The following is a 13,486-nucleotide window of genomic DNA, read 5'->3' on the forward strand; positions in this document are numbered from 1 at the left end:
TATTTTATAATTGTATACTTCAATCTTTGTTAAAAAAATTAATACACTATTTTCAAAAATTGCTGAGATAATTATTGTCACATATGTTCTAATATTAATTATATTTTATATAACGTATTTTAAATTATTTGAATTTAATAATATTCTAATTCTTTTAAATGTTGGTAGAATGGTTTTTAATTCCATATTCAATTTCAGTACTATTTTAATCTAATTAAATGTTGGCACAATGTTTTTATAGCGGTGTTTTTATTCTCTTTTTTGCTATATGAAAGTAATAATAGCCTTACTTTAGTATTTTATACTCATAGTAAATGTATTTATTTACACTTGCCTGCCATCTTAAAAAACGACATTTTCAACAAAAAATTAATCCATTACTTTTAACGATATTTATTTTTTTTTAAGTTTCGAATACTTTTTTACTATGCGTAAAAACAGCGTTTTTCAAGATGGCTGACGATTGTAAAAAACGCGCCAACAATTGCGCCAACGTAAATCGCCAAAAATCCGTGCAACCGTCTACCAAAGTAGCACCGCTTACTTTCTTAATCAATTCTTAAATTTTAATTAAAGCTTACTTTCTTCATGCCAATTAAAGCTCACTTTCTTTTATAATAAGCAATGAAAATAAAATTCTAACCATCTGAGTTGAATCTGCAAGAAAATCCGTCTTGTAAGTTATATACACAGCATAACTGTTATACTGCGTAATTTATTACGTAAAAATAACTTCCTAAAAGTCGACTAGTTGTCATTAGAAAAAAAAAGACTACAAATGTTAATTAACTTGGAACTGTTATTTTACCATGTTTTTGAATGACTTCTTAATTTTACATATGCATGTTGTAAAAGGTACGGCATAGACTGAAGATTTTAACACATTATATACGGAATTGAAACATACCTTTTTTTGTTACAGTGCCTTAGTATTTTACATTAGAACATGAGGAATTATTTTTAGTTTTCCCACCCTTTAAAATAAAATATAAAAATCTGATGTGTACAGAACATGACTTCCTTGTACGCAATATTAAATTATAGTCCTTTTTTCCCGCATTTCATTTTAAACATATTTCCCCGAATTTCGTTAGAGATATATTTCTCATTCAAGTAATTCAGTTCTCACTTCGCGACAAGGAAAAAAATACATAAAACCTCAAAATATCTTTATTAAAATTGAAAAATATAGAAAAATATAAAACACGAAATACAGTTACAACAATTAAAAGCAATTTTTACAATTAAAATTAGAGTTTCTGCACAAAAATAAGTAATTCGGCCAGCAGACAAGAAGGCAGATTTTTCGATGCACAAAAACGAAAAGTTTACTTTGGCCCACTCGGCAGAAAGACACTGAAGGTGCAAAAACTGACTTAATGCACTATTCTGCTAAATTTCAAATGTAAACAAATATGGGTGCTATGGTAAAACAATTAGACTTTGCCGCACCTAAACAACTTTTAAATTCTTGATAATTCTACAACTACTGCATGCAGATTAACTACAGGCATAAAAACCTTAAACGGAAGATAAGAACAACATAATTCAATCATTTTTAAAGCAAAAAATGCACAATTTACGAACAAAAACACTAAGCTCACGCTGCCGAGTAACAGACTGGGTGTATATATATGTGATGTACCAGCTTTAGTCATAGCTTATATTATCAGACGATAAGTTTTAAAAAAAAACAGGATCAATTTATTATTATTCAGGAGAAATAGCAGTTACAAAATCAGATATCCGGAGTAAATAAAAAGAATTACTAATAACTTTTTGTATGAAGTTTACTGCATCGTGACATTTAAGAAAAAGCCCCCGATATTCTTTTGCGAGTCCTTTTATAGCCTCTGGAAAGGCGGAGCTTCCAAGAAATGACGTCAGCCAATCCAGTTCGCTTTAAATATTTCCAGAACATCCTATAACTGTACGTGTAGAAAAGGCGGGGAAAAACAACTTGACTACGGGGCTGTGAATTTAATTCCACGTACTTGTAAATAAGAGAACGTTGCCATTAAAAATGAAAAGAACATACAGTTAGAATTTTAAGTGTATTCTTGACTATGGAATTTTATTATTACATATATATACTTTTGGTGCGGCAGACTGGGAAGGGTCAACTACACCTTATAGCAGTCCTATATACAAAATTAACCAAAAAGGGAGGTGCACAACTACATGTTATAGCAGTCCTATATACAAAATGTCAACGTTCTGGGGCTACTTGTGTTTCAGTTATGCGTGATACATACATACATACGTAAGTACGTACGTACAGACGTCGCAAAAAGTCTCTTTTGAATCCTTTTTAAATCCTTTTTGCAACCCGTTTCGGAAAAAAGAGGCTTTTATTTTGTCCTTACGTGGAGATATGACGCAACAACATCGTTAAATTGCATTCGATAGCGGTCAAAATGGATATTTTCTTTAAAATATGAGATCTGAAAAGTTTCGTTATAACAATACTACCTTTACTTCGCGCAAGAAAGTAAAAATGTCTTTATAATAAATTAGTTTCAAAAAGTCATGAATTTTTTTCAGTGTTATCAAACTAATTTCTAATTCTGGGATTATTTTCAAAATATTTTAAATTAGATATATTAGACTCTATATCTATGTTTCCCCAAAATAGCTTACATTTTTGAGTCATCATCTGAATCAAAATCAAAACTGGTGTACAGCTGTACTGGAATTCTTCGAAAGCGTAGCTCTATATCAATCTTACTGTCACTTGAGCTATACCTAAATATATCTCTATCGTTTCTATGACAATAATATACCGCATCTTTATCTCCAGAAAGAATTCGCGTCAACTTTCACATCGCTATAGTAACATTTGAAAGGAAAATCTCCGGTTTTGCTTCAAGGTTGTCTGTCGAGCCTACAGACGCAGTAAAATGGAATTTGCTCAGAAACGCGCTGAAAGGATTGAGATATAAAATATTACAACTCTACACTAGGATGGGAATTAACTGAAACTAGGCATTATCAAAATGGACTAGAGCGAAAAATTAATGGATTCTTCCGCCCGGTTCGAACCATAATACAAAAGAATTCACGGGACTGGCATGTTTCGGCCATTTAAAAAAAAATCTGAAAGATTTACAGATCATATATTACGCCCAAAGAGGCGTTTTTTTAACATTTTGTGTGTTACCTTTATTTGTTAAATATCATGTTCTTCGCCCATAAACCATAAAATTCAATTCAACTGAAATATCACAAAATAATTTAACAACAGCATATCTTTAGAATTTCCGATACGTAGTCTCGCGCGCTTAAGATATTTTTTTTCGTACAGTGTTGCCATTGCTGGCTTTGAAATCGTTGAGTTTGTTAGTCAAAAATTCTTTAAAGTTTTAGAAAATATGAAATAATACATATTTTATAAAACAAATTTTGAATAATACAAATTCCAAATTTGGGGTTCCAGATGCCCATATTCGGGCGGAGGATTACGTTATTCAGAATTGGATGGCTCTAGGTACCGTTATTTTATCCCAATGCGTGAAACGTACATATATTTATGCAGATTCTTCATTATTTAATTTCTTTAAATATAATAAAGGGCGATAGTTCTTCGTGGCAACAATTTGAAAAGTGAACCGCCGTGTATAGTGAAACGCCAGAAAATGCCAAAACGAAATTAATAGCTCTTCTGTGCTTATAAGGTATTTCTCCCACTTCCCTAGCGTGCCTTCGTGGTATAACGGTAGCACGCTGGGCCGGTATCCCAGAGTTCCGTGGTTCGATTCCCGGCGAAGGCGGTTGCATATTTTTCATCTTTTCTGCTTCCAATTAACCTAATGACTCTACAAGTGGCGCCCAAACTAATTATGATGTAACTAAACTATGATGATTCTCCGAACCCAGGATTTGTCGACTAGGTCCCCTAAAACCCTAGTCGCCCTTTAAAAAAGGGAGTATATAATGTATTTCTCCCACTTCCCTAGCGTGCCTTCGTGGTGTAACGGTAGCACGCTGGGCCGGTATCCCAGAGTTCCGTGGTTCGATTCCCGGCGAAGGCGGTTGCATATTTTTCATCTTTTCTGCTTCCAATTAACCTAATGACTCTACAAGTGGCGCCCAAACTAAAAGGGTTGTGGATGATGATTCTCCGAACCCAGGATTTGTCGACTAGGTCCCCTAAAACCCTAGTTGCCCTTTAAAAAAGGGAGTATATAAAGTATTTCTCCCACTTCCCTAGCGTGCCTTCGTGGCGTAACGGTAACATGCTGGGCCGGTATCCCAGAGGTCCGTGGTTCGATTCCCGGCGAAGGCGGTTGCATATTTTTCATCTTTTCTGCTTCCAATTAACCTAATGACTCTGCAAGTGGCGCCCGAAATAAAAGGGTTGTGGATGATGATTCTCCGAACCCAGGATTTGCGTACTAGGTCCCCGAAAACCCTAGTCGCCCTTTAAAAAGGGGAGTATATAAGGTATTTCTCCCACTTCCCTAGCGTGCCTTCGTGGTGTAACGGTAGCACGCTGGGCCGGTATTCCAGAGGCCCGTGGTTCGATTCCCGGCGAAGGCGGTTGCATATTTTTCATCTTTTCTGCTTCCAATTAACCTAATGTCTCTACATGCTAACGCTAAAAAAAGAATTCATGAGAATCCTCATGATCAGTGCTCTTTGTAGTAAGAACTTAATATTGATAGAAACTCGTGATTAATTAAAGAAAACGAAAGCTTTGTTAAAAGAAAAAATTGTCTGTAATTCAACTGTTACGAACTGCGTTCAACATAGCGTACGAAAATCTTAAACTCATGTTTTCTCGTCGAAATGTAGGATTTGCCATGCGATCCAAGTATAAAAAAAGGGAAATGTATTTGTAGCCGTTTACTGAATTCAGCTTCGATTAAACTTAATGATAATATTTGGTAAACTTATTATTATTTCCGATTGCAGTAAAAAAAAGGGAGGTGCACAACTAGATGTTACAGCAATCCCATGTACAAAATTTCAACTTTCTGCATCTAATCGCTTTTGAGTTTTGCGAGATATACACACACACGCACGCACAGACATCATGAAAAAAAATCCCTATTTTAAATCCACTTTACGATACGATTTGGAAAAATGTATCCTTTATTTTGCGCGTACGTGTAGACTTGACATAAAAAAAATTGTTTAAATGGATTAAGGAGGGGTGAAAATGTATATTTCCGTTGAAATATGATACTCGAAATTTTTGGCTATTACAATGTTTTTTTTTTACTTCGTACAAAGAAGTAATAATACAAATGTCGCTACAAAGGTTAAAAAAGCAAAGAATACATCTCTAAATCATCAGTAGTCTATAAATTAATTTACAGATTATTATTTTTGTCAGAAATTATTCGTCTTTTATCATTCCATTAATTAGCGCACCAGCGGGCGAGCGGTAAAGTCGCTGAACACTGGTAGTTCGGTCCGAGGTTCGAATCCCGCGAACGGGCTGGCTGAATGGGCGTTTTCGTGGTTTTCCCCATGTGTAACGTGTATACGAGCCAGTTACCCTTAGAACGTCCTCCACGAAGGCATCCCTCCCCATAGGCAGATAGCCCTAGTGTGCTTTGCCGTAATTTAAATACACCAAAAATTTAAATACACCATTCCATTAATTAAAATTCCGTTTTTGCATTCTCCTGAAGAAACTTCTTTGGACTTCCGAAGTATTCTTGCACAGGCAAAGTAATAAACTTTCATGTGTAAAGTTCGATTTTTATGACCAATTTATCATCTTCGTGAAGCCTCATAATGTAATTCTCCAATTTCTTAATTAACCTTTTCTGACTTTTCGAAAAAACGTGCACAAGATCACTTAATTAGAGCTCTTTTTAAACTTAAACGTGATTAAAGTGTCAGATAATCTCATGCCCTGGGTAATAAATTTATTTCTTCAATAATTATCTCTAAGTTTATAACCGACTTCTTAATATAAGCTTACCAAAGAGGAGGAAACTTTTTTTTTAAATTTCTACGTAATTTTTGCTTTCCATTCCCTAAATGACTCCTGCCCTGATCACGAAGATCAGCCTGAATTCAGATCAATCATCAATTAGTTATTATTTACACTGAAAATGACTTAACATGAATAAAACACAATACGTAGGGAAATAAAATAAAATTAACTACCGTTGTTCAGCAAGGAATACCGTTTACAAAATTTTGTATCTTTAATCAAATTAATGTTTCTGAGTTCTGGTACTTAATCTTGTAAATAACTTAAAATGAAACAATACTTTGCATTCAAAAGAAAGTGTAATACTCAAATTAAAATGACACTTATAATGTATTTGATCAAACAGTGATTTCATAAACGTTGTAAACAACGTTACGTAAATTACATTTTTTTTCTTCTGCAAGTTAAGTAATACAGGGTGTTTATAAAGTCCCGGACCCATTTTGTTTAATAACTCATAAAATAATGAAGATATAAACAAACTTATGGCATTTATGGATGGAATAACTTATATATTTTCCTTTTCAGGTTTGAATATCTTTACTTTTGTAAATATCGTTTGCGGGTGTGGTTAAATTTTAGATAATTTCATTTTCCAGTCTAAGTATCTGTACTTTTCTAAATATCGTCTGCTTATTAATTGCGTTTCTCTCTCTCTCTTTTTTTTTTTTTTTTTTTTTTTTTTTTTTTTTTGGCAACTATTGCAATGTTATGGGTTTTTTCCTTTGGGGATTTGTAAAGGACAACGTTTACAGGAAGAGAGTGTCGAACATGGATGACCTAAGAGCCAGAATTACAACCGCAATAGCCTCTGTGGATGCCGACATGCTTGCCGGTACCTGGCGTGAAATTGAATATCGACTTGATATTCTCCGTGCGACGAAGGGGGGCACACGTGGAAGTTCATTGACAAGGGTCACGAAACCTTTAGAGTCTATCTAACCATTTATGTTATTAATTTTAATCTATCTTTATTATTTTATGAGTTATTAAACATCAAAATGGGTCCGAGACTTTATAAACACCCTGTAGTTGTTGTTGCTAATGTTCACTTGTTTGTCCTAGTCAGCCCAAATCCACGAAATTTCTCGTGGCAAGGAGCACAAGTTTATGCCTGTTGTTGGCAACAGCCTTGAGCACCTACAGGTGACAGTGCGATTTAACTCAGTTCTGCCCCCAATTTTGATGAAGAGAATCCCAGGGGACGGGTCCAAGGATCTTCCCTCTTCCCCTACCACTAACTTCTCGAGAGGACTTTCGGCTCGCCGTATATTTAGAGTGCCCCCATGTTGCACGGACACTATACATTTACAAACATCCATGCCTTCTAAGGGATTTCACTTTATTATGGAGACACCTAATAGGGGGCCATCTTTGCCTCGTATGAAAGAACGGACAGTTGCATCCATGTCCTCTCCTTTGTCCGCAGTCCGCTCCCCTAACCACTATACCATCTGGGCGATTCACTTTTCATAATGTTGCAACCCAATATTATCGCCCTGTATTATAATTAAAGAAACTAAATAATGGAGAATTTGTATGAATCTATGCATGTTTCTCGCATTGTGATAAAAAGCAACGGTACCTAGAGCCATCCAATTTTGAATAACGTATGTTTCCACCCGAATATGGGCATCTGGAAGCCCATATTTGAAATTTGTTTTATTATGGAGTTCATATTTTGTAAATCTTTAACGAATTTTTGATTAACAATCTCAACGATATAAACGCGAGCAATGGCAATACTCTACGAAATAGGAAATAAAAAATCTGATGTGTACACCACATAGCTTCCTTGTACGGAATATTAAATTATACGCATTTTTTCTTGCATTTCGTTTAAACTTATTGGATTGAATTAAATATACTTCGCCGACAGCGCATAAACCACAATAGAATAAATGCTTTCTTTAAAATTCACTCTATTTGTTTACCATAGTGACACTCTGGCGCTAGGTTCACTTAACAGTATTATATTTCTTTCATATTATAACTCAGAATGCACAAAATTTATATCCTTTAAAGAATTATCTAATCGTTGCCACATGTTCTATTCAAATACTTTAATAACGCTAGAACGATGTATAAAAGAAATTAAGCAAACAAAACAAAAAAGAAACAGTTTTTCACAGACGATTGAGTATTTCTCATTCAATTAATTCAATTCTCACTTCGCGACAAGGCAAAAACACATAAAAACTCAAAATATCTGTATTAAAAATTACGAAGTAAATCTTAAACACTTATTTCCTCGAAAAAATTCCAGAAAGGATTAAGCATGATTTAGTTCGCAATAATAAATGAAGGCGTTATCTTTGTCGTTGCGAAGCTACGTTTCTCTAGATTGGCAACAAATCCATTACTCTGCTATTGCAAATGTAAACAAGCAATGGCCACCATCAAAAAAATTATTAGGCTTAGCGGTACTTAAACAAATTTAAAATTTTTTATAATTCTAAAAATATTGCATACAGATTTACTAAAGGCATAAAAACCTTAACCGGAAGACAAGAACAACATAATTCAATAATTTTTAAAGCAAAACTGTACAATTTACAAACATAGTTTAGTTTAGTGACGGAGGACGTGGGCACCACCCCTTTACCATTATGGTTAATTGGTTTAGCGCCACGTCCACCCTTATCTAAAGCTGACTCATGTTAGAGCCACACGAAATCCACTCATAGGGCACATTGATTAGTGTTACAAAACATAGATATTAAAAATGGTTACATCTGTGTGAACACAGTACTTATGAACAAAACTTTAGCAAGTGAATTTACAAACATAAAAAACTGAGTAAAGAAACTGAGATCACTGAGCCGGGTAACAGAGTGGATATATATATAACTATATTTATATACGTTTGGCGTGGCCGATTGCAACCAAAATACGAGGTGCACATCTGCATGTTATAGTAGTCCTATATACAAAGTTTCAACGTTCTGAGGCTACTCGTTTTTGAGTTATGCGAGATACTTACATACGTTCGTACAGACACCACGAAAAATTCTCTTCAGAATTCATTTTAAAGCAGTTTTATATTTTTTTAGTCCAAAGGGATTTGAATCCCGAAGGACTATTAGTTTCGTTTTGGCATTTTGCGTCGGACTCATAAATGTCAGTTCACTTTTCAAACTGTTGCCATAAAATGTTAAGAGTCCTGCATTATATTTGAAGAAATTAAATAATGAAAATCTGCGTAAATGTCTGTATATTTCTCACATTGTCATAAAATAACGGTACATAGAGTCATCGAATTTTGAATAACGTAATCCTCCAACGAATATGAGCATGTGGAAGACCAAATTTGAAATTTGAAATTTGTTTTATGATCGATTTCCTATTTTTTAAAACTTTGACGAATTTTTGATTAACAAACTCAAGGATTTGAAAGCGAGCAATGGCAACGTTGTGCAGAAAAAACATTTTTATCTCCAGCGCGTGAGTCTCTGTATCGGAAATTCTAAAGATATGCTCGTTTTAAAACTATTTTGCGATATTGCTGTTGCACTGGATCTTATGGTTTAAGTGCGAGGAACATGATATTTACTAAAGAAAGGTAACACACAAAATGTTAAAAAAACGCCCCTTTGGACGTAATTTAAAATCTGAAACATTTCAGATTTTTTTTTGGGGGGGAGAAAAAGAGTCTTTTATTCTGTCCCTACGTACTGATATTACGCAAAAACATCGTTAAATTGCATTCGAAAGCGGTCAAAATGAATATTTTTGTTGAAATATGCTGCCTGAAACTTTTCGCAATTATAATACTTCCTATTTACTTCGTACAAGGGAGTAAAAATTTAAAATAAAGGAAAGGAGAAAGTAGACATCCGGGGAAACGAATAAAATGGGATTCCAAGCTCTCGGGAACGAAATTCTAATCACAATTCTAAAGAGCATACCACATGCCCTTAAAATACTATTTATTTCTGTTTGTGAGAACTAAAGTGACTGCCTTTTGAACTCTCATTGTGAAGACAAACTGTGAGGCTATTGTAAATATACTTATGAATATACTCTTCTTGTATCTTTTTCTGGGATAATATGTGGATTATTGTATTCCAGACGTACAGCGTGAGTCATCAAGTTCCAGATTCTGCATCTACCGCCACAGCCCTCTTCACCGGAACGAAAACGAACTCGGCAACTATAGGTGTGTCTGCAAGAGCGAAGGTGAATGATTGCGATTCTCTCTTCGGAAATGAACTTACCTCCATTCTCGATTGGGCACAAGAAGCGGGTACGTAGTATCTTTAAATTTCTGATTCCCAAAGCCTGATCTGTGTATTTCTTCTTGGCTTTGGCTTTGCAAGTAATAAAAGTATGCTCAATATTTCATCATTTATTTTCTACACGTATGAGCTGCAAGTCAATGGTCACAAATGCATGCGAATGGAATGCACGATCTGAAAGCGGCAGGCTGGCCTGATTTTCTTTCTTTCTTTCTTTTTTCCTAACATAATGAAAAATGTAAATTTTGCTCATTAAATATTTATCAAAACGTTTCAGAAGCTGAAGGATTTTAGATCTTATATTGTAAGGTTTCCCTTATTTTGCATAACAAATTTATTTGAAGATTGATACCTTTACTGAACTTCTCAACTTCCCCTCACATTCTCTCGCCAGGATGTAAATTTAAAGTTAAGTGAAGTGCGTATTTAAAGGAGTGAATCTGTAAGTTTTTCGCAGCGTGTTTTCCCTAGCCAGCGCAAGTTTTGTTGTTGTTCCGCTCGCTAGTCTGAATCTTGGGCATCCGGATTATTATCAGGTTGACTCAATTGAAACGACAACCCTGTGCCGTGGCAGCTTGACCCCATTGGCTAGTACAGTTACGCAAGCAACCAATAAACTATCGACGACAAACAGACATTTATATATATATATATATATATATATAACATATAATAAAGATATTTATTTATTTCATTTTATTTGTTTTTTCATCGTTGCCAGTTTTTGCCGGTTGCATATTTCCGAATTCTATTATATATACTAGATGTTAAATTTATTTATTAAACCTTAAATGCACGTGCTCTTGTATTTTTAATTTTTCCGGCATAGCTTTCTGATAATATTCGTCACGCGCTGCACTGCGCGGGGAATAAAACGATTTACAGTTACAAAAGCAACCAACAAACACTTAAGCCGTATATATATATAAGGTAACTTCTGCATTAAATTACTATTTTCTACGAGAGCGATTTTTCTCAAAATGAAAAGGATTCTTAAAGCGGCATCTTGGCTTGTCAATAACGTTGGCATATACAATCAAAATGATAATTACATGTTGTTGTAATTCAGTAGCATTGTTTGTAGGCTGCTAATGAAATGTTTAATTTATTTACGCTTTACACCCATCTATTGCTATTATTTAGGATAATATTTGGATAGAAAGTCAGAAACCTTTTATTGCTATATTTCTTAAACAGTTCTCTTGGTACTATTCCGTTTTGAGGACCGTAAAAAATTGCAGCGAAAATTTATTCGCAAAAGCGCCAAATCTAGCAAACGCACCCATTTAACACCGCGCCAAATCTAGCGTACGCGCTGATTTCAGATTGCGTAAGTTTGTATAGTTCTATATTTCTTAAGACGCCATTGAAATACTAGTTTAATTTTTAAATCCTTTTTTTGATTTTAAATCCTTTTTTGATATCCTATGGATTTAACAATTTGGGAATTGCCCATGACGAAAAGTACGCGATAGAATTTTGGGTAAAGGGCAGAATCACCCACTGCTTGACGCGTTTTTAAGAATTGCACATACTCGGTATCCATGTACACATCGATCTGTTGTCACTTAAAAACAAAAATCCCAGAATTGCACAAAAATGGCACTGCGCACTATGTACACATCGACCTATTTTCACTTAAAAAGAAAACTGACAAAAATCCAATTGTTTTTACCCTTGTAAAAAGCGGCAAACAAATAAGTGAGCGATTCTGCAGAGATTTTTTTCAAAGAAAAGGCATCATTCATTATAGAAAATTATGTTTGAACAACCAACGAGATGAAACTATGCTTTAGCGATAACTCGGTAGCGAAATAGCGATGCACGCATCCATTCAGTTATGTTTAGCAAATTTTATATAAATTATAATAATGATCTGAAATATGTAGTTATTTACTCTTATACTTCCATTCAGTCATATTTAGCCTTTTTTATATAAATTATAATAATAAAAAAGTATTATGTGAAATTAGCTTTTCATCTAAATTGAAACATCAATTTTAGATAGTTATTTACTAGTATTATACTTCCTTTCTTGCGTTAGGGTTGCCACAATTATTTTTGGCAGCACTGGCATCAACAATAGTTTGGCGATTTTTTACGGCCCTCAAAACCGAATAGTACCGTTCTCTTAAACTTTTTTTTTTTTAAATTTAGGTAAGGATACAGGTTTGGTTACCACTACACGAGTCACCCACGCAACACCGGCAGCGTTGTATGGACATAGTCCTCACCGAGATTGGGAGACTGATTCCAAAATGCCAAAGAATGCAACCCGTTGCAAAGATTTAGCAAGGCAACTGGTAGAAGATTTACCTGGAAGAGATCTGAAGGTAATAGTTTTAATCTTCGATTATTTTGAGAAGTAATTTATATAAAATTAAGCAAAGGTCAGCAGCCTAAGTTTCTGCTTGATTGATTAAAAAAGTCTTAACTTGAAGTTAGTTTTGCGGTCTAACAATAAAACTGCAAGCAGCCAGTTTGATAGCGTAGTTGCTATTAAAATTGACGCTTGTGCATTTCACTTCTAAACAATATAATGTTTCAGACTGCTTTAAGACTTAAAGGAACTAAAGTTCCTAAGACTAAAGGAACTTAAAGTTCCTCCTCAAAGTCTTAAGGGGGCTGTAAGAATTGGAGGCTCCCTTCAGCCCACCTGGACACGAGTATCCCATAGCTCAAAAGAAGGGGCCCGTATCTCCACAAACGAGGGCAGCCAGTAACCCCGCCACCCTCAAACAACAAACAAAAAAAACTAAATCGAAAATAAGTAAGCACACCTAACACAAATTCAGATCAACAAACAAACAAACAAAAATCAATAAACACAAATTCACAACATAGAACAGCATAGATATCTAAAACCCATATAAGTACAAAATTCAATTTTAAAGAAGATTCCTACCAGCGCCCTATTTTCATTCATAAGCTTCATTAGAGCATGTGATTTAAAATATTTAAAATTAATGACACTTACGTTAAAATCAGTAATTTTAAAAATCTGTGTAATAGGGGCTGTTAAACTACAATCAACCACGAAATGCCTAGTATCACCATCAACCTGACAACTGTTACATAATTTATTTTCCTGCAGATTAAATCGGTTGAAATAGAACGGAAACCTACCATGTCCAGTTAAAACCTTATTAACATCAATATTGTTCATACATTTCATTTTATTTGTGATTTTAATTAGTTCCATTAATTCTTTGCTTTTAGGTGAAGAGAACCACTGTATTTTCCATTTGTTAACGTAAAATTTTTTCATTCTTCGAATTGCAATTCTCTTCGAATCTGT

The 13,486-nt window shown here is 34.4% G+C and overlaps 1 protein-coding gene across 2 annotated transcripts in view; it reads left to right on the plus strand.

Annotated features, from left to right (window-relative positions):
- LOC118189222 (alkaline phosphatase, tissue-nonspecific isozyme-like) overlaps window positions 1–13,486 on the plus strand; it is a 237,469-nt gene that overhangs the window by 156,085 nt on the left and 67,898 nt on the right. For both annotated transcript variants that reach the window (XM_085827457.1, XM_085827456.1), the window contains exons 3-4: window positions 10,022–10,196; window positions 12,346–12,521. In XM_085827457.1, coding sequence (XP_085683583.1) covers window positions 10,022–10,196; window positions 12,346–12,521 — 351 coding nt within the window. The remainder of the gene's footprint in view (window positions 1–10,021; window positions 10,197–12,345; window positions 12,522–13,486) is intronic.

Source organism: Stegodyphus dumicola, chromosome 12 (assembly GCF_044657685.1).
Source record: "Stegodyphus dumicola isolate Sdum_Otavi_A_Nest chromosome 12, ASM4465768v1".
Lineage (NCBI taxonomy): Eukaryota > Metazoa > Arthropoda > Arachnida > Araneae > Eresidae > Stegodyphus > Stegodyphus dumicola.